This window comes from Polypterus senegalus, chromosome 8 (genome assembly GCF_016835505.1).
Source record: "Polypterus senegalus isolate Bchr_013 chromosome 8, ASM1683550v1, whole genome shotgun sequence".
In the NCBI taxonomy this organism is placed as follows: Eukaryota; Metazoa; Chordata; class Cladistia; order Polypteriformes; family Polypteridae; genus Polypterus; species Polypterus senegalus.
Window position 1 is genome coordinate 168,241,279 of NC_053161.1, and position 19,878 is coordinate 168,261,156.

Sequence of the window (19,878 nt, forward strand, 5' to 3'; positions counted from 1 at the left end):
ATGCGTGAGGCATCTTTGTCCATTACTTCACTCCACAGCAGTGCCACTCGCAATATGGCGGCGATGTTGATGGGCATACGGAGTCTAGTAATTCTATGTGTATGGTCCTGAGCGCGCTGATACGGTTGAAATATCTACGCATGCGCATAAAGTACAAGTCATATGGTGGTCCTCATATCCCTATGTATTAGTCATCAAAACGTTGTCAGCATGCACAATAATCCTAGACTGCCCTGCTCGACGGATAGCATGATTAGACAGAACTCCGGTTAAATTACATGGCGCACACCGGACGTTTTAATTTCGCTTTCAACGATTTAGCACACCGTCACGTGTGGCTATGGTACCATTCGAATTACGTCATCCAGAGCGACGGGTTCTGAAGCCACGCTGCCGCCTCGCATTGTGCACACAGCATTACGAGAGAGAAGACTGTGGTGGATCGAAGCAGGAGTTTCAACGGGATTAGAAAGAACCCCGTCGCCGAGAGACAGACAGACGGTAAGTGCTTCGGGTTTGGGGCGCACTTATGTGTGAGTTTTAATTCGCTCCAGTCAGACTTACCATAAGACTTGAGTTAGAGGCACGCGACGCGATCATGTTCTTCAGAACTTTGCCAGCACAATCGCATGTGGAAACTTTCTCGGCTGATAATAAAATCGTAAGACCTCAACATTCCGGTCGCATACCTGTGCTTTAATGTTATGCGTCCGCGCTTGAACCATATCTTTCTCTCAAAAAAAAACTTAACTCTTTCGCATCTGCTTCAATCCGCGTGCACGATTTTAAATCCATCCAGTGCATTCGCAGAGTTTAGTGTTCAGCTAATAACTACGTCTCAGTAACGACTGCTGAGTTTGTAGTCTCTCTCGCTCACAATCGGCGTTGAGCGCTCATCCATTTTATTCACTAGCGATCTTGGCCCGTGATTATAGAAGGCACCTACAGTCTGTGCCCTCTTGTGGTAGAGCTGGACATCTGCTCTCTTTTTTCCTCTGTGTCTACTCTGTAGCTCTGCTGGTAGCCCAGCGATTAGATCCGGAAGGCCCAGCAGTTGTTCTTGAAGGTAAGAGAGTCAGAATCGTCCTCACAACATCGGCTATCAAGTTCTCCAAAAAAACGAACAAACATGGGAGCTGCTGTTGCAGGTGGCTGTTTGTAGCAGCCCTGGATGCTGATTTTTAATATTCCTGCCCTGTATAGGTACTCAGATTTTCTTCCCATATCCCAATAACTCCTGATTGTGTTAGCTTCCACCTCATCACCACAGTCCAGTATAAGTCCCATTTGGCAACTGCTTAATTATAACTTTATCATGCCTTGTTATGTGAGCATCACTATCAGGAATATCAACGCTTTTCTGGGCAAGACTTACTTTCATTTAATTAGAATATTCATGAGTGTCAATAATGGACTATCATTTTGTTCTCCTTTCCCCTGTTGGTTATGGTTACCTATGGCAGTTTGGTTCATCAGGAGCACAAATCTCCAGACAGTGGAGATATAAGGAAGACTAAAGTACACAAGGCCTCCACCACACCAAGGTCCCAATACAGGGTGGTGATGCTATTTAATAGGAGTTTATTACTGTGTTAGTTATTAATCTATTTATGATGATGTGTGTTTGTGTGGAACGTGTTCTTCCACAAGATGAAGCTGATAAACCTGGAACTTGTTTTTCCCAGTTGTTCAATACAGCAACAGAGATTTTAATATGAAACCTGTAAGTACTCATTGAGACTTGTACCCCATTAGCTGCTGTCCTCTGTCATCAAGCCCCTTTGTTCAGACAGTTTATTTTGCAAACCCTCTGGTGACGCCTAATGCTCCTGTCATACATGACTCTCTCTGAGTCTTCAAACTGTGAGGGCAAAAATGATGTTTTGACTGTGGACTGAGTCAGTTTATATTAGAAAATGATTAAATTGGGAGGGTAGGAGATGATTATCATAAATAAAATTACACAACATTGCTGGTTTACTGGATGTTTTACTACACATGATCACTGAGAGTGCAAATTTGTGTTCTGTTTAAATTAGGGAGGAAAAGTTTCAGAAATGTGCAGTTTTTATTTTGATGAAGTCAGACTTTGCAGTGAAGCTTTGTGTTGATCAGCTCAGTTAAATGCAGGCTGCTGTTGGTTCATATCTGACTACTTATGGGGTACCTCAGGCTCCATTACAGTGGCAGCAAACCTCCATGTGGTAGTAGGTGAGCAGCCCTTCAGTTACCATATTGGCTTAAAGGTTTACAAACCCAACATTATTCAAAATGCCCTTCACCTATGCGATTTGGGAAACTCCATTAGTGCTGGCAGTTTAATTTCATGAGGTAGACACTATTGCATTGTTTTTTGTATTTGCTGCATTTATTCTATGGTACTGATTGTTTCAATTCTTCATATTTTGTAATTTCTGTGAAGCACCTTTTAATGGCGTCTGCTGTAGGAAATGTGAATTGTTCACTCAGTTAATGATCAATTTTGCATTTGGTAATGCTGATAGTTAATTAAAATAATTAACAGGATGGTCAGAAAGGGACACCAAAGTAATGTAGGTGGAGTGAGGGATCTCAGTTTCACTTTCCAGCCAGGAAGCAAAAAAACAGATATCTGTACAAGCTATGAATGAGGCTCATAAATCAGAAAAATTTAACATTAAACACCCACACTGTCTCCGTTGTGGTTCAGCATGGTGAGAGACTATTTCACAAATAACCCAAACACGCTTGCTATAAAAAACAAAGTAATACAATTTATTTCTAATACAAGGATCATAGAAGATGAATACAGGGGGTCCTCGGGTTACGACACAGTTCCGTTCCTACAACAGTGATGTAACCCGAATTTTGCTGTAAGTCGAAACGCACTCTAGCCTAAGTAACTTACCTATCTTAACTCGTTTGCAAAATCATAATCTAGAACATAAAAACACAAAATCTAAGCCAAAGGAAAAGGACATAAATATACTGTACTGTAGTAACAGAAAAATGAGTGTATAAAAAATCCTTACCTTTATTCCTTCTCATGTCTCAATTTTTTAAAGTTTTTATGGGAATGAGCGTTGTAAACTCGAAACGTTGTAACCCGAGGACTCCCTGTATATACAAATGTGGATATGGTGTGTGTGTGTATATTTGTGCCATACTTGTGGAAGAAATCAACATCTTAATTAACCTCCTTCGCATTACCTCTTTCCCTGAAAAAACATGCAAAAAGTGTTGCATTTTTTGGCTTGAAAAATTACATATTTATTAAATCTAATCTTTCTACTGTAAAATGTGCAAAACAAAGTCAGAAGTTCAGAAAGAATAATAATGATAAAAATAATAATGAAATTAATGCTAATACCATATATACTATCAATGTGTCGTTTATATTTTGAAGTGTGGTGAAATACACAATCCAGCGTCACAGTTGGCACAATAGTAGCGTCATTCCTTGTGGATTTTCTTTCCAGACTGATCAGCTTTTGAACATCCCACTGCACATTTGCGATTGACACGAGCGTCTCCTTCAGATTCAGCAGAATTACTTTCTGTTTCACCGCCTGACCGACTCGCTTCATCATCACTGACTGCTCTTATCACTGTCAAGAGTGTGCAACACCTGGGCTGCTGTAAATGTTTCTTACGTGACGCCATTATGAGGCTAGCAGAAGATGTGTCTGCACCATTGCCTGGGTAACGCTCAGGCCTGTCCATTACGCAAGACACGTCTATATCGTTTCTCAAGTACTAACACTACTGGCACTTTTACAGTCCGAGTAAACTTTGGGTGTTGTGCCTGAGTAAGACACGCCTATACAGTTGGCCAAGTGACGCTCGGTAGTAATGTTTTTAGCACCGTTGTTACAGTCAGAGTGACACTCGGGTCTAACGCTAAGTAGGATAAAGAAAGCAACTTATCCTTTAACAATCAGTAATTAGGCAGTAGAAAAGTCTGTTTGTCGATGTCATTTATTACTCTTTAGCTAATGTTTGAACAGAGAGCATTTATTCTACAGCATGATCAGAACAGTCACATATTTATGGTGTAGGTCTATTTTATCTTCTTCTTGCGGCTGCTCCCATTAGGGTTGCCTCAGCAGATCGTCTTTTTCCATAGTGTAGGTCTATTTTATCAGCAACGTAATTTACATAACAGTGTCAATCAATGCATATCTTATTCTGGTTGGTTCATTGGTTTACACCTAAATGATCTATTTAAAATAAGTATTTTGATACATTCTAGTTATTCTTACAATGTTCAGGTTGAGCCTTAAAATGTCTGTGTATATAACAGCTGTCCAGTCTTGTTGACTACCGGTCACCTGATCTGTTAGTCATCATTCCGTACATTTTTATGTATTATATTTTTGTCTCGTTGTTCACTTGATCTTTAATCTGGAGTCATGATATGCCTGAAGAGGTTTCTGACATTCATTAACCCTTCATGCAGGTTACATGGGTTGGCATTGCTCTATAGTCCCTAGTATGTGCCTGTGTGTCCACCTTGTGATGGACTGGCGTCCTGTCCATGTGTTGTTCCTGCCTTGCTCCTGATGTTTGCTAAGAGAGGCTCCATCTGCCTTGGATAAACCGGTTCAGGAAATGGATGGATGTTTTCTTTAACAGTTTATAATGACATAACAAGGGCTAACCATACTTTATTTCACCTACGATGAGAGAGAAATTCAAATCATGCATTTTAAATTAAACAAATGCAAGAAACAAATCCAGTGGCCTACTTTAAAGCACTTTTACTTTTAACCACTATTAGTGTCTGAAGTGAAGGATGTAATTGCAGCTCAACTCCGCTCAGTAAGCAATTTACTTCTGCAGAAGGGAAGTTCACAGTTCAAGAGAACAAAGCACTTTGAAACTTCAATTGATTAACAAAGGGTTTATCAAATCCGTTAGTACAAACCAACATTGTGACTGGGTCAGCAGGTACAAGTGTAACTGGGCAGCAGCTTTTTGATTCGTTTTAAATCAGTTACCAGGCAAAGGCCTTTGTCTAACCTACCACCAAATATACAAGGCCACTCTTATTGACACCTGTCAGTCGGAGCTAGCAAACTCATTATTTCACCTGCTCATTTTTTTCTAGCAAGTTAAGTTCCTCCTTCATCTGCCTCTTTCTGACATCTGAGGTCTTACTTATAAAAATATTCCTCAACCTAATTCATAGCACAATTCTGGGACTCCAGCAGAACGGCATGTTTAATCCAAACAGTGAATATTGCTGAACCACGACTGAGCCAGATGGTCTCCTGTCTGTTGGACCTTCACCATCTTTTCATCTTGTCCTACTTCTGTGTTGGGGTTGATGTGCTTAGTCAATCTTCTCCATACAGCTCCGTCCTGCACTTCCCCCTCTCAGTCAAACTCTTTTCCCTTTAGATCTTCTTTTACTTTATCTATCCACCTCCATGTTGGCCTCCCTCGCTTTCTCTTTCCTTGTACTTCAATTCCCATCTTTCTTCTGCCCACATCTTCATTGTCTCTCCTTCTTACATGTCAATACCAATTCAGCCTGCTTTCCTGTACTTTCTTAGATATCTCATTCACTTTTATTGAACCTCTGATTGTCTCATTTCTTATTCTATCTTTTTGTGTAACTCCACATATCCATCTCAATATTCTCATTTCTGCCACATCAAACCTCTTCTCTTGCACTTCCTTAACTGCTCATATCTTGGCTCCATACATCATTGGTGGTCTTACCACTGTCTTATAAACCCCACCTTTAACCTTCGCCTTACTCTTTAATCAGATGATACTCCTGATACCTTCTTTCAATTGCTGCATCCACACTGCACTCTATTGGTTATCTTTGCACTGACCTTTCCATCTCGACTACCTCTGATCCAAAGATATTTAAATTTATTTGATGTGAAGTGTGATGAGTTCATGCCAATTTGCTATGAACTGTCTGATGTGTCATAAACTTCATCTGAGAGAGGGTGTTGTATAATGAAAACCTAATGTCTTTAGGTCGTAATAGGGCAGTAGTAATATAATTATATCCTGCTGTTTCCACAGAGAGAAAGGGCCACTTTTTATGGTAACACCATGATGGATGTGAAGGAGGAGACCATAAATGTTAAGGAGGAGGAATGTGAATTGAAGTGTGTCCCCCCTAAACAGGAGAACCTGGGCATTAAGGAGGAGGACTATGAACTGGGGTCTGTGGGCATTAAAGAAGAAGCTGAAGAGAAGTGTGTCAGCAGTGCAACTAACCTCCAGACAAGTGTCAAGGAAGAAGACCTTCATTATGCATGTGAAAATGATGCAGTGACCGGGTCTGTCTCCTCTCAAATCAATCGCTCTTCATCTCCGGAGTCTTCTGTCCATGTAATGTCTGAATTATTAAAGTCTGACATAGAGGAAACTGAAGATATTTCATCTCTTACAACTCAGGAAAATCAGCCACCACCTACAAAGAACACTAGAACAAGTAAGTGAAAAGTTTAAAAATGGTGAGAGGTTTAAGGTTGGGTGTTACAGGCCTGAAAGGTCCTTTTTAAGAGAAACTTAGTAATGGAGTGAAACGGACGCATTTTGTTGTGTGTTTTAATGTAGTTTGAAAGCTCATCTGTTATGTGTTTTAGATTAATAATTTGCTGTTCTGACTTTATAGTTTTAATTTTATGCAAATGCTCTAAGCCTGTGGATATCTGCATTAAACAGTCTGATCTTCAATTATTTCCCCAAAACAGATAAACACAATTTTCTTAAACTAATAACAAATATTAGATTTCTTGTCATTCCATTTAGACATTTACAGTCCAGTCTATGACCCCCGTTTTTAAAAACTTGTTGGCCTTTCCCAGCCATTTCCCCCAGCTGCTGATCAGTTTTCAAGTTTAGTCTATTCATACTTTGCAGATTTTTTTTTTTTTTTTGTTCCTTGACATCTCAGCGATTCCTTTCCTGATCATCTGTCTTCAGATCATGACAGAGCTTCTCCATTTTTTTTGATCTCTATATTCGGAAACTGGTGTTCTGAAAATTCAGTCTGTCTTTCAGTCTTTGATAGTTTCTTTGCTTCAGCATATTTTATTGTTTCATTGCCCATTCAACTGCTAATACTCCAACATTTTCTACTTGAGAAGATATTTTCCATTCAATGTTCCTGTGATGACAACAAGCTGTCCATGTCCGGAAAATGCACATCAATCCCAAAACCATGATGCTTCCCTGGCCATGAGGTGTTGGTATTTATATGCAGCGCTCTTTTACCTCCAAATCATTATGATGTGGCAATACAAACGTGGTGGAAAGGGGGCAAAACCGGCAAAAACCAGACTAGGATATTCACTAGCCTACCTAAAGATAGACCTCACCCCAGGCAGCCTGACCCCAGCTCCTCAGGCCCAAAATGTTCTCAGCAAATGTCAAAGACCATAGAAGGACCCCCTTCCCCCGGGTTCAGATGTAAAGGTTGGGGAGTGGTCCTTCAGCAGTGACATCAGGGTTGCCTTTGTGCACCCACAAAACAGAAAGGGATTTACATGACACAGGATAGTGCAATATAAACAAAGCATGAATATTATATTATTTAAAAAAAGGTTTGGAAATAATTCCACATTAAAAGTTAAACAATATTTTAAAAATAACAAAAACACTTAATAAGCCAAGAATTAGGTGGAACTAAACTATAACACAAACCGGGTGTTGCACACTCCTTTCTGATTTGTTGTTGTATGTTGTGGAGCATATCCAGGTGGCCTTCTACAAGTCTGAGATGAGCAGCAATTTCCTCGGTGGTGTTCCACCATAAATACAGTCTGTGTGGTTTTTATGTTAGTGGACACATGAACAGACACTTTGTCAAGTTTTAGAAACTTCAGCAGGTCGTTTGCTGTTTCCCCTACATGTTGTTTTCTACATCTTTGCTCTTGTTGTGATCTCTCTGGAACGTCAACACCAGCACTTAATTTTCTTCATTTATAGACATTTTGGCGTAAACACCCAGTTCCTTTTAAAGTGATTTTGTCAGCTTTTCCAGCTTTATGCATCTCTTCTTTACTTATAAGGTTCTCTTGACTATCTTTAAGAAGTGTCTTGATGAGATATTGAGACAGCAATTAGCTAAACAAACGAGCTTGATGGGCTGATGGTCTCCTCTCCTTTGTTACTTTACAAGAGACCAGTTTGCCAGCACCCGCATTTTGTGTGCCTTTGGAGGTGTGGCTTGAAGACACCCATTCCAATAAAAGTCTCCTCTCATTGGTTGAGCACCTGACTAGATGGGACCGTAGAGGTTTAAATGACGTGTTCAGCATTGACAGTCCCATTTTTTGCACGTTAGGAGTTCAGCTTGATTGTGTTTGTCTGTTTTTTTAGTTCATTTGAAGATCAGGCCACATTTTCAGGAAAAATTCAGGCACTATTACAGGAGACCAAAGGGTTCACACACAATTTCTGATTTTAGTTAACCATCACTTTCTCAAACCCGCTTAATCCACTTGAGTGTCAGTCTCTGTTGAATATGCATTTTTAGCTAACCATCTTGAATCCTGCCTAATTTAATGTATACAAGTGCATCTGGCACATTCTGCTGGAAGGCAAAATAGAGAAGAGGCCAGATGCTTTAGGTTGGTGGTGGTCATGTTCAGTCCTGGGGGTCCATTGAGGTTGCAGGTTGTTGTCTTGCACAACATTTTCTTGTAATAGGGTCCATCTTAATTGATAATTCGGTTATTTCCCAGTTTTTGAGTTTTGGTGCCTATCTATAAATTATGAAACAATGTTTCATCTTGAATTTTAAACATATCCTGATCACAGCAGTTTTAATGCCACTTTTTCAGGTGTTCTGGTTATTTACGCCATTCTGTACTAATGAGTCCTTCTAAGTGAGTCTGACAATGAAGGGTCGTTGGTCTTTAACATTCAGTGTTGTTTTGCACACTCCTCTACGGAGTTTTGTTAATTGTCATCATCAGGATGTAAATTGTCCATTACTCGATTACTAATATATTTGTCAGTGACTAGATTAAAAGTGGTTAAGGCTTTTACTTCAACTCCATGACGTGGTAGTTTATTTCCAGTCCCTACAATACTTTGAATGAAGAAGCGCTTCCTATCTACAGTCTTAAATCCACTTCTTTTGGTGTTTGTCACGTTGAATTAATTTTTTTACAACCATGATATATATTGATTTGCCACATGAATTTGTGCTTTAAAATTAAACATTTTTATGCATTTTAAAAAGACTTTCTCTGTTCTTTCACTTTACAATAAGGCTGAAGGTACCTTAGTTCCAAATGTGAAAACAGAAACCTTAAAACTTACCAAATACGTCCACTGCAGCAGGGCTGTGTGGTGTCGGAAAAGTTCACATCAGTGATGTGTGATATCATTGCCTCTTATATTGGGTGAGGTGGAGAGATGCTTGTGGATTGTGAATCATTAGCTGCGATACCCATGTGCCGTGGAAATCGTCTGCACAGGGGATGGTGTGTGTATGGGGGGTCATTTTAGCTTTTGATGCCAGAGTTAGTTATGCTGTCTCACAGATTGCTGCAGTTTAGAATGGTATTTGATAAAGTTATTAAGATGATTGAAAGTTTGTTTGAAATCGCTACAAACTGGCAACGAAAATCTACAATTAGATCTGCCTCATCGGAAACTTCATTTGATGAATGTCTACGTACAGGAAACTGTACAAGTTACTAATTCCTTTTTATCACTCAGACACGGCACCCTTAGTTGTTCTCTTTCTACCATCTTCTGAATAAAAAAGCAGCTTGGCAGGAATTCTAGGGAGAAAAAATTGGCCTTTTTTGTGTTTTGTCGTGATTTAGCTGTAGTGCCCGTTTTGACTTTTGTTAGAATGCGTGCAAATAATGTGTCTGAGTATTGATTGGTATTGCAAATTTGTATTGTATGGTACAACGTACATGCAGGCGGACAATGGCACTGGCTTTTAAAAACAAATGTAAGACACTTCTTTGATTATATATATCCACCACTCACTTTATTAAGTGCCACTTGCTACTACCAGATTGGACCCCTTTTTGCCTTGAGGACCGCCAAGACTCTTTGTGGCATAGATCGAAGAAGGTGCTGGAAGCATTTCTTCTTGATTTTGGTCAACACTGGAATGAGAGCATCACAGTTGCCGCACATCCATGATGCGAATCTCCCGTTCCACCATTCAATTGGATTGAGATCTGGTGACTGTGGAGGCCATTTGGGTACAGTAAACTCATCATCATGTTCAAGAAACCAGTTTGAGATGAGTGAGCTTTGTGACATGGCGCGTTATCCTGCTTGAAGTGGTCATCAGAAGATGTGTACACTGCTGTCCTTGAGGGCTGGACTTGGTCAGCCACAGTACTTGGGTAGAGTGTGGCATTTAAACAATATTCAATTGGTACTAAGGAGCCCAATGTGTGCCAAGAAAGTATCCCCCACACCATTACATTACCACCACCAGCTTGAACCATTGATACAAGGCAGAATGGATCCATGCTTTCATGTCATTGATGCCAAATTCCGACCGTACCTGCTGAATGTTGCAGTAGAAATTGACACTCCTCAGACCAGGCAACGTTCTTCCAATCTTCTTTTGTCCAATTTTGGTGAGCCCATGTGAATTGTAGGCTCAGTTGCCTGTTCTTAGCTGACAGGAGTGGCACCAGGTGTGTTCTCCTGCTTTTGTAGCCCATCTGCTTTTAGGTTTGACTTGTACTTTCAGAGATGCTTTTTTCCCATACCTCAGTTGTAATGACTGGTTATTTGAGTTATTGTTGCTTTTTTATCAGCTCAAACCAGTCTGGCCATTCTCCTCTGATCTTTGGTGTCAACAAGCGATTTTCACCTACAGAAGTGCTGCTTTCTGGATATTTTCCATTTTTTGGACTATTCTCTGTAAATCCTGTAATTGGTTGTGAGTGAAAAATCCTAGTAGATCAGCAGTTTATGAAATACTCCGACCTGCCTGTCTGGCACCAACAACCATGCCACGTTCAAAGTCAACTAAATCGCCTTTCTTCCCCGTTCTGATGCTCGGTTTGAACTTTAGCAGGTCATTTTGAGAATATCTACAGGCCTAAATGCATTGCGCTGCTCCCATGTGATTGCCAGGTTATTTATTTACGTTACCAAGCAATTGAACCGGTTCACTGGGAAGTGGATGTGTGTGTATTTTAGATGATCTTTTTTGGGTTTATTATCTTGCATACACAGTACAAGACATTCCTGTTTGCTTTGAAGTCTAAAAAGCACCACTATGTTGCCACTTTCCTTGTCCGGTGCTCGAATCTCGCTGCATAGGTTATCTCAAATGTTATAAGGATAGTCTCCAGGTGCCCCGCGACCCTGCCCTGGATAAGCCGGTTAGGAAAATGGATGGATGATTGACAAATACAGTTACGTTCCTGATGAGCTGCATTAGCCCAAGGATCAGTCACCCACGGTATGATCTGACATTCCATCATGCAGGTGACCAGCTTCAGGGGACCCTTTAAAAGGGGAAATCCTGCCACAGTCTGCCAAGAATTGAAAATAATGTATAAGGTATACAGGTTCTGGAAAAGTACCGAAAACCCCAAAGTATGAAGCTGTACAGTACCAGAATTTTGGTATTTTCAGTACCGAAAATAAATGTAAGACTTGCGCTTAATAGCCATGTTTATTGTTGTTTTTTTTTTTTATATTTCCATCATCTATCTCTTTCTAAGGGTTTTGGGACTAGGATTGTGAATTTCATGCAGTTCTTTTTTGTATTTGTAGTATATTAAAGAAGTTGATATTTTTTAGCAATTTCCAATGGCACCATCTTTGTTTTCTTGCAGGAATCTCCATTTTTGGGGCCATTGCATCTGTAGTGTCCATGGTGGTCTTACCCAGTCTTCTGTAGTTTGGGTGATGTTTATGGGATCATGATAGTATTACATCCGACCTGGGAATTTTCAGGGTTTCTGAAATTGTGGACAAATGTCTGCCTTTGTGCTTTTTCTAAAAGGATTGTTTTTCATCGATTTCACAGTTTAGAAATTCTTTGCTCTGCGCTGATATTTATCAAGCATCTCAGAATTACTCCTAGGAATTTTAGTAAAAGTCTAACTAGAATAAACATCTGTCCTGCCTCCGAGTACGACATGAGAAGTAGTTCTGAAGCGTTTGAGTAGGATTGCATGTTTGAGAATTGTGGACGTCACAGTTTTATGGCACCCTGTGCTGCACAGTGGCATTGATGAAGGTGCTTTGTAGTTTCCTTGGAAATCAGTCTTATGTTTTATAGTTTTCTAATGCTAAGGCTTTGTCACAATGATTATAATAATAAGAGGGATGTAATTACGTTCAAATAAAAAGGTTTATGCCTCTCTTCTGGAGTACTCATCCGTGGAAACGTCCACTTTGCAGCAACATCAAGAATAATCTATATAATAATAGCCCAGCGCGGTGTCCGTGTCCGGGTCCGTGTTCCTTTTGGCTGTATAGCCGTCCCGTAGAAAAGCCCAGTCCGTCCCCTCAATAATCAATAAAATGAAATAAAAAAATCACAAAAGAAACAGAAACCACAACCTACCCTTACAACGTCCACCGTGCTTCTGGCATTACAGCCAAACACATGGTGTATGCAGGTTATGAGGTGTGACACTAATTAACGCCCATACAACAACAGATTATATTGTTCATATACTACCGTTATTAACTATTTACATGCATCAACTCTTTTGGGGAAGTTCAAAACAAAACAAAAAATTAAATTATAAATAACATGTGCACTTGAGTATTTCGTGCCCCGCGTCTGAGTCGGATGGTTCCCCTGGTCACCAATTCGTGTGTTTCACTATGCCTTTCCGTCTTCAGCTACCCACGTGCACTTGTACGGAGGAGACCTTACGGAACAATGCCGAAACGAAACACAACTAAACCTGCTGCTGCGAGAGAGGACACATTACAGCGTGATCACGAAGCAAAGAGGCAGAGGCGTGACAGTCCGACAGTCCCTCGCAAGAAACGGACACTCCGCATTCACACAGATTAGCTCAACGACGCATCTCTGCTGCACAACGAAAGGCAACTGAAACCCCTACAGAGAGAGAAGACAGATTACGCCGTGATCGCGGAAGAAAGATGCAAAAGCGTGCCAATGAGACACCCGACGAGAGGTCCTTACAATTGAGTCCTTCGACTGTGGTCATCCAACGCGCAGCGTAGCGCGTGCCAAGTTGCTAGTACTGTAATAAACACTGAGATGGAGAGACCACTGAATGAGAGTTAAACCCAATAACAGGCTGGTGATTATTAAACAATGAAGGATCTAGAGCTGTTCTTTAAGAAGAATCACCGTGCCATTGTTTTGCTTAAGAGGACTCCTTCTGTGATGGCATCAGCGACCTGCGGATGGATTTTAAAGGCTGGCCTGTCGTGTGGAGGTCATCTGGATTAGGTGGAGGAGACATCGGTTTTTAGAAGGATGCATTAGGGCTCCAAGGTTTTTACAGAGCTGTTCCACTGCTGTACTCTTTAACCTTGTTTTTTAATGGATTTTTTTTACCCACTGCAATAATCACTTAGATTTTATGAACTAGTTGTTTATTAATGGAAGAGCACTGCACTATTTTGCACCTTGTTGGTTTTAAAATAAATCACTGAAACCCTTCACACCACCTCTTGCTCACTGTGGGTGTCTGTGTCCTCATTTGCCTGGCTGTTCCTCAGACATGTTATTGACAGTTTTGGGTTCCTGTTGCCTGGGACTGTTCAGCCCACACAGGTGTCTCACAAAGGTGACCAGCCCTGGTTTCACCTGCCACTCTCCATCTAGGGTAGGCATAAATAACTGCTCTGATCTTGGGTTTTCTCATCTTCTATTGTCCCACCATCCCACCCCCAGCCCAGCCCCCCCCTATGTATTCACAGTGTTCTCCCCAGAAAAAGTAGCCGGGTGGGGCAGGACAGGGAAATTTGGTGGTGTGGAAAATTAAATGTGCACCATTTTTATTTGTTAATTGTTAATTATTTTCCAAAGCTCAATATGACTTCCTTTTTTAAGGTTTGATAGAATATTTTTATAAAATATTAAGAAGTATCCAATTCAGGATCTTGCAACCCTAACAAAAATTTTAAATAAGAATTGTTATGACCTAAACCAAGAGGCACAAGTATTGTCGCTGTTGGAAACAAAAATGAAAACAATGAAAAAAATATAGGAAACCTAATGAAGAAAAATTGAAAAATATTGTATTCTTCAAAGCCAACTTGCATATGCAGAAGATGTCTTCAGTTAAATATTTATTCTTATTTTCTTCCTAGAGGCCCAGTTGTCTGAAGCTTTCCCATAATCAAAGTTCCCAGGATCTTGTCCCTCCAAGGAGATCACTCATACACTGTCGTAGTGACTGTACTGCAAAGTCATCAGACAGCCATCAAGTGTTACTGGCCATTTTCAGCTTAATCTGGGGAATGTTCAGAATATTTTGAATTTCCATTAAACCAGCCATCCTAACTGAAAAATTTTGGAAGAAATAGAATAGCTGCCTTAAGTGTTCAGTTTTGTTAAATAAGGTACAGCAGCTGCTGCTTGGGCACTTGCAAGGGCCAATTGGTGGTTTTACACAGTGGCAGTTGACCAAGAGTCCAGATGTTTTATCTTTAAGCAGTTTTGCCACACCTTTCTGTTTCCCAATCATAACAGCTGCTCAATCTGACCCTAGTCCAACCAGATTAGCAGTTTTCAAGCCTAGAGTGTCCATAGTCTCACTCAGTGTGTTGGTTATAGTCTCCGCTTTGCCATCAATCATATTGTGGATTGATACAAAATTAACTCTGACCTCTTTAGTGACCTGGCAAACATATTTAATGTAAATAATGAATTGCTTTACATCTGAGATATCTGTGGTTTCATCACACAGAATACTGAAAAACTTTTCTGTGTGTATATTTTTCAGTATGTTAGATTTTATTTCTAATGCTAAGACATCTAGCAGCTCTTGCATTATTCTCTTAGAGGTGTAATGTGCATTTTTACCAACATTGAGATGTTGTAAAAAGAAACAACCTATTTCTTTACAGTGTTCCAACAGCTTTTGAAACAACGTTTTATGTGGCAACTAGTTTTTAGCCAAACAATGCATGGATCGTAAAACTCCCAGAAAGGCATCTCTGTGTAAGTTATTTTATCACAGATACAGATCTTTCAATTTGACCGATTCCAGTTTGCTGTAGTACACACTATCCTAAAAGGTCAGTAGAAGACTCAATGTGCGTTTTACTTTTTTCATGGTCAACCAAGCTTTCTTTTTGAATTCTTGTGTATGACACATTTACCCAAAGTAACCCCCTTAGGGGTTGGTTGTTTGAGTATTTCATGCACAATGAACACCACATAACATTTTCTTTGACCATTAGCCAATCAAAATCTTCAAACCATTGTTTGTTTATGCCGGATAAGCGGTGCTTAGATTTATCAATTGGCAGGGTGTGTGCTGAAGAGACTTCCCCTGTTGGACCAGCCTTTGTCTGAAATTGCCACATGAGGAGTTGACGCCGCACCTTCATTAGTTTGTGCTGTCTCTTTTCAGAAATAACTGAGCACTGTTGTTTTCTGAACACTTCTTTTACTCATGTTGGTAAAACGTCTGAAAAAAATTTAAAGTACCGATGAATAAGACTTTTGAGTGGGAAAGGGAGAGCCTGTTGGATATTCAGTTCACACTTGCACTACGGCAGGTACGCATTCTCGACATTGACACTTTAATCTTGACGCTTATGTCGAGAATAAAGTCGACATTTCCACTTTATTCTTGACATTTCTAGTTTATTCTCGCAGTTTATCTTGAGATTAAATTCGACATGTTGACTTTATTCTCGTAGTTTGTCATTAAATTAGAACATCGTAAACTAAACTTCATCTTAAAATGAATGTTTAATTTACTAGATTTTCTTAAACCCCCGTCATAAGTTATGTAGCAACATGTCGACTTTATTCTTGTCATAAGCGTCAAGATTAAAGTGGAAATGTCGAGAATAAAGTCAACATCTCGACTTTATTTTTGACATATAGCTTTTTTTCTTCACCGTGGCCCTAATACGCTTCCGTACAAAATCCTCAGCAATTCAGTGACAAAACGTTTGCTCAGGACATGGTGTGCGCTGCAAGGGTTTCTGCACACTTTTTGCAATATGGACGCAGGTCCAAATATGAGCATGTATAAGAACGGCAGATGGGGTCACTTTAAACAGGAACTACAGTGAGTGCTACAAGGATTTTTGCACACAGAACACACCTAATGCTTAAACAACTGTATGTGTATATATTGGTTTGCTATGTACTTTACAAGAAGAGAGCTGCTTTACGCTTAGCCGCATTATACAGACTGCACGGACGCTGAGAACAGACTTTTTTTTATTTTATCAGACCTCCTCTTGCCCGCCTACCTCCACATCCTCTTTCCTTGTGAACTGCCACTCCACTTCCGCTATTAGCATGTACAGCCCCCTCTCGCCTGCCCACCTCTCCATACTCCTTGCAACTGTATTAAGCTGCTACATCCCTGCTATTATCATGTACAGCCCGCTCTCGAAACCCCACCTCCCCATACTCTTTGCTTGTGAACTCTGCTCCGCCTCGATGCCTGCTATTAGCTTTAGCAGTATTTGCCCACCTGCCCGCTCGTCCCTTGCCATCTCTGCAGATCATTACATCTGCCTGTGCCTGCAGATCTGTGGCTGTCATCTCACATTGTCATGCGAGATGACAGCCGAGCGCTCAACTAAATTAGCCGGGCGGAGCGCCTGGCTAAAAGACGCTAGGGAGGTCACTGATTCATATCCCACTTTATTTCCTGTTTTGCTTTGGTGATTTAAATAAGTCTTTTACAAGGACATTTTGCAGTCCACTAGATTTAGTCTTAATGTGAAAAAATGTTGGGGGGAAATTAAGTTGTCTGTTAACACTAGAATTACCAGAGCCTACGAGAAAACTCGTAAATCTGGCCCACCTTAAATCCGTTCGCACCTCTCCGTCAGCATCTTTTGTCCTGTAAATGTGCTGATTAAGGCAAGCAGCCAGCTATTCCATCCCCCCACCATTGCAGAAAGTTCAGAATTCTCCCAGCTCATGCCTTGTTTGATTATCTGGGAGTGAGTTTTAGAGTGGAAATAATAGATCGTTATTTGGAACACATGCATTTCATGTGTGTTTCGTTTCTACAGTAATCTGTGTAAACACATTGTTAAAACAGAAAATTTTTCATATTTTAGCAATGAATGTTACAAAATGTAGGCATACACTATAAAATGTGTGAAGTCCAAAGATCAAATAAACACTTTCACAAAAGGTTCAAGGACGATACAACAGCTTCCGTGGCGTAGCAGTAAGATTTGCCGACTTATAATCAAGAGTCCCCGGTTCAATCCTGACTGTCTCCTGTATTTGCTGTTTTCAGTAGTGGGCTGCTCTTATTGTTAATATTATACAGTACACACATACATTTGGTTTGCATCTGTAACAGACCGTGTACATTTATATTACTGTACTTGTAAAAGTTACCTTTTTTTTTTCACTTTTATTCTGTCAGTCACGATCAAAACACATACACCGCCCTAGTGATCTGACGCTGTTAGTTTTTATTTGAAACTTGGAGTAACTGGAGATGTGAGTGGTGTTTTGAGGCAATGGAACTGGACATTCTCCGATCTGGAGGGATAAAAGCTGACACACAAATGCTGGTGAAACTGCCTTCTTCGTATCTCACCATCACTTTATTTTTTTTATTCAGTTTTATTGACTGTTCCTGCTGCAGTAAGCTCACGTCTTCTGGTGCACAATGTCGATGCAGCACAGAGAAAAAAAGAAAGAGACAAATATATGGGACATTTGGTATAAAATTTATCAGAAAACATCATCGCACTATTGCAATATTATTTGAAAACGAACCGCGTCAGATCAGGTGTGAATTTATGCTGGTGTTGTTACTTGCAGTCAGATCAGGAGAGGCGGGGGGTGGGGTGTTAGAGCGTGATCATGATTGAGAGGATAAAACTGATAAAAGCTGTCGTATCAACCACCTACTGTAACTAACTTTCTCCTGTTATAGTCTTGAATAAAAGTGCACTTGTTTTGTTATACTTGTACATCAACATTTATATGTTACTTACATAAAAGCCAGATTGGATGTTATTTATTTGGATTTAGTTAGTTACTTCCTACAGCGTAAAGTCACAAGTACACTGCAGAGCTTTCTGTGTTTGAGCGACACGGGCATGCTCAAAAAATGCATGTGTAATGCCACGAAACGTGCACGCATTGGTACGAGAATGCAGTCAGACTTCTTTTTAGAGCACATACACCATCCAGATGTAAACACTAACATGGAGAGTCGCTTACGAACTGAAGAGTCTGTAGCTGCAAGTGAAAGCTGCCATCGCTGTACTTTGTTATTTACTTATTTACCTTGGTTTATTTACTTACTTCCTACAGCATAAAGTCACAAGTGCACTGCAGAGCTATAGCGCATCTTTATGTGAAAACAGCAGTGTTAAATTGGGTTGGGGGGGGCTGAGCTAGGGTAGGATCGTGAACGTGAACGCAACTGAGAGAATGAAACTGAATAAAAAAAAATAAACAAAGCTAACCTTTACAAGTATCATACATCTACACCGGCTGTTACAGACTGAAACCAAATATATATTTTGATTCTAAAATAGTAAGAATAAAAGCAGCTCACTTCTCAAAATGGACTCATCGGGGGTCATTTTGCTTGCCTTCTCACACTATACAACTCGTAAGCAACTGACACGCAGGTGAACAGACTTGAGCTGAGAAAACTGTGCGGGGTGGGGGATGTGATAGCAGGCATTATCGTGATAACTCAAGATTTATCACTTTCTACTTCCATTAATTAAATATAGAAGTAATTTAAAGTAATATTTCAATACTAGCTTCCCTGCCTAAAGTTTGCTCCCCCTGGTCACTCAACTTCTCCTGACATATGTGAGGAAATTCGTATATCCTTATCACCGCACCAACACCATCTTTGTTTTGCAGATGTGTCAATTGAAGGCAATCAGCTAGCACTCATCCATCACCCGCTTAGCCCTTCCTGACACAGTGACCGTATCTGTTTAGCATCTCAGCTCAAGTCTACGTGGAAGATTTTAGAGGGCCATGAGTTGGAAGGAACTGTATAGTTATCACAGTTTGAAAGACATGTATTTCATCTGTAACAATCTTTGTAAATATAGGATGATATAAGAAATGTGAGGCAAGAAAATGTTGTACATGTAGCTGAAACAGAAAATGTTTTTATATGTTATAGTAATAACTACATAATATTAATGTGAAGTGTAGAATGTGCAAAGACCGATGTCCAAATCTCAAAAAATGACTTTCACAAAGGGTATAACAAAACAAGTGTGCTTTTAGTCAATAATAAAATAGAAGAGAAAGAAATTGTTCAAATGACAAATTGCTATGAATGTGTAAAAACCAATGTCCAAATATCAGTCAGTATATATATCAGTATATACTGTGTGTATATGAATATGTATGTGTGTATATGTATGTACAGTGCATCCGGAAAGTATTCACAGCGCATCACTTTTTCCACATTTTGTTATGTTACAGCCTTCTTCCAAAATGGATTAAATTCATTTTTTTCCTCAGAATTCTACACACAACACCCCATAATGACAACGTGAAAAAAGTTTACTTGAGATTATTGCAAATTTATTAAAAATAAAAAAATTGAGAAAGCACATGTACATAAGTATTCACAGCCTTTGCCATGAAGCTCCAAATTGAGCTCTGGTGCATCCTGTTTCCCCTGATCATCCTTGAGATGTTTCTGCAGCTTAACTGGAGTCCACCTGTGGTAAATTCAGTTGATTGGACATGATTTGGAATGGCACACACCTGTCTATATAAGGACCCAC

At 40.0% G+C, this 19,878-nt stretch overlaps 1 protein-coding gene across 1 annotated transcript in view; it reads left to right on the forward strand.

The window, feature by feature from the left end:
* LOC120534688 (zinc finger protein 664-like) overlaps positions 1-19,878 on the forward strand; it is a 38,414-nt gene that overhangs the window by 11,812 nt on the left and 6,724 nt on the right. Inside the window, exon 3 of the mRNA XM_039762279.1 lies at positions 6,025-6,439. Coding sequence (XP_039618213.1) covers positions 6,025-6,439 — 415 coding nt within the window. The remainder of the gene's footprint in view (positions 1-6,024; positions 6,440-19,878) is intronic.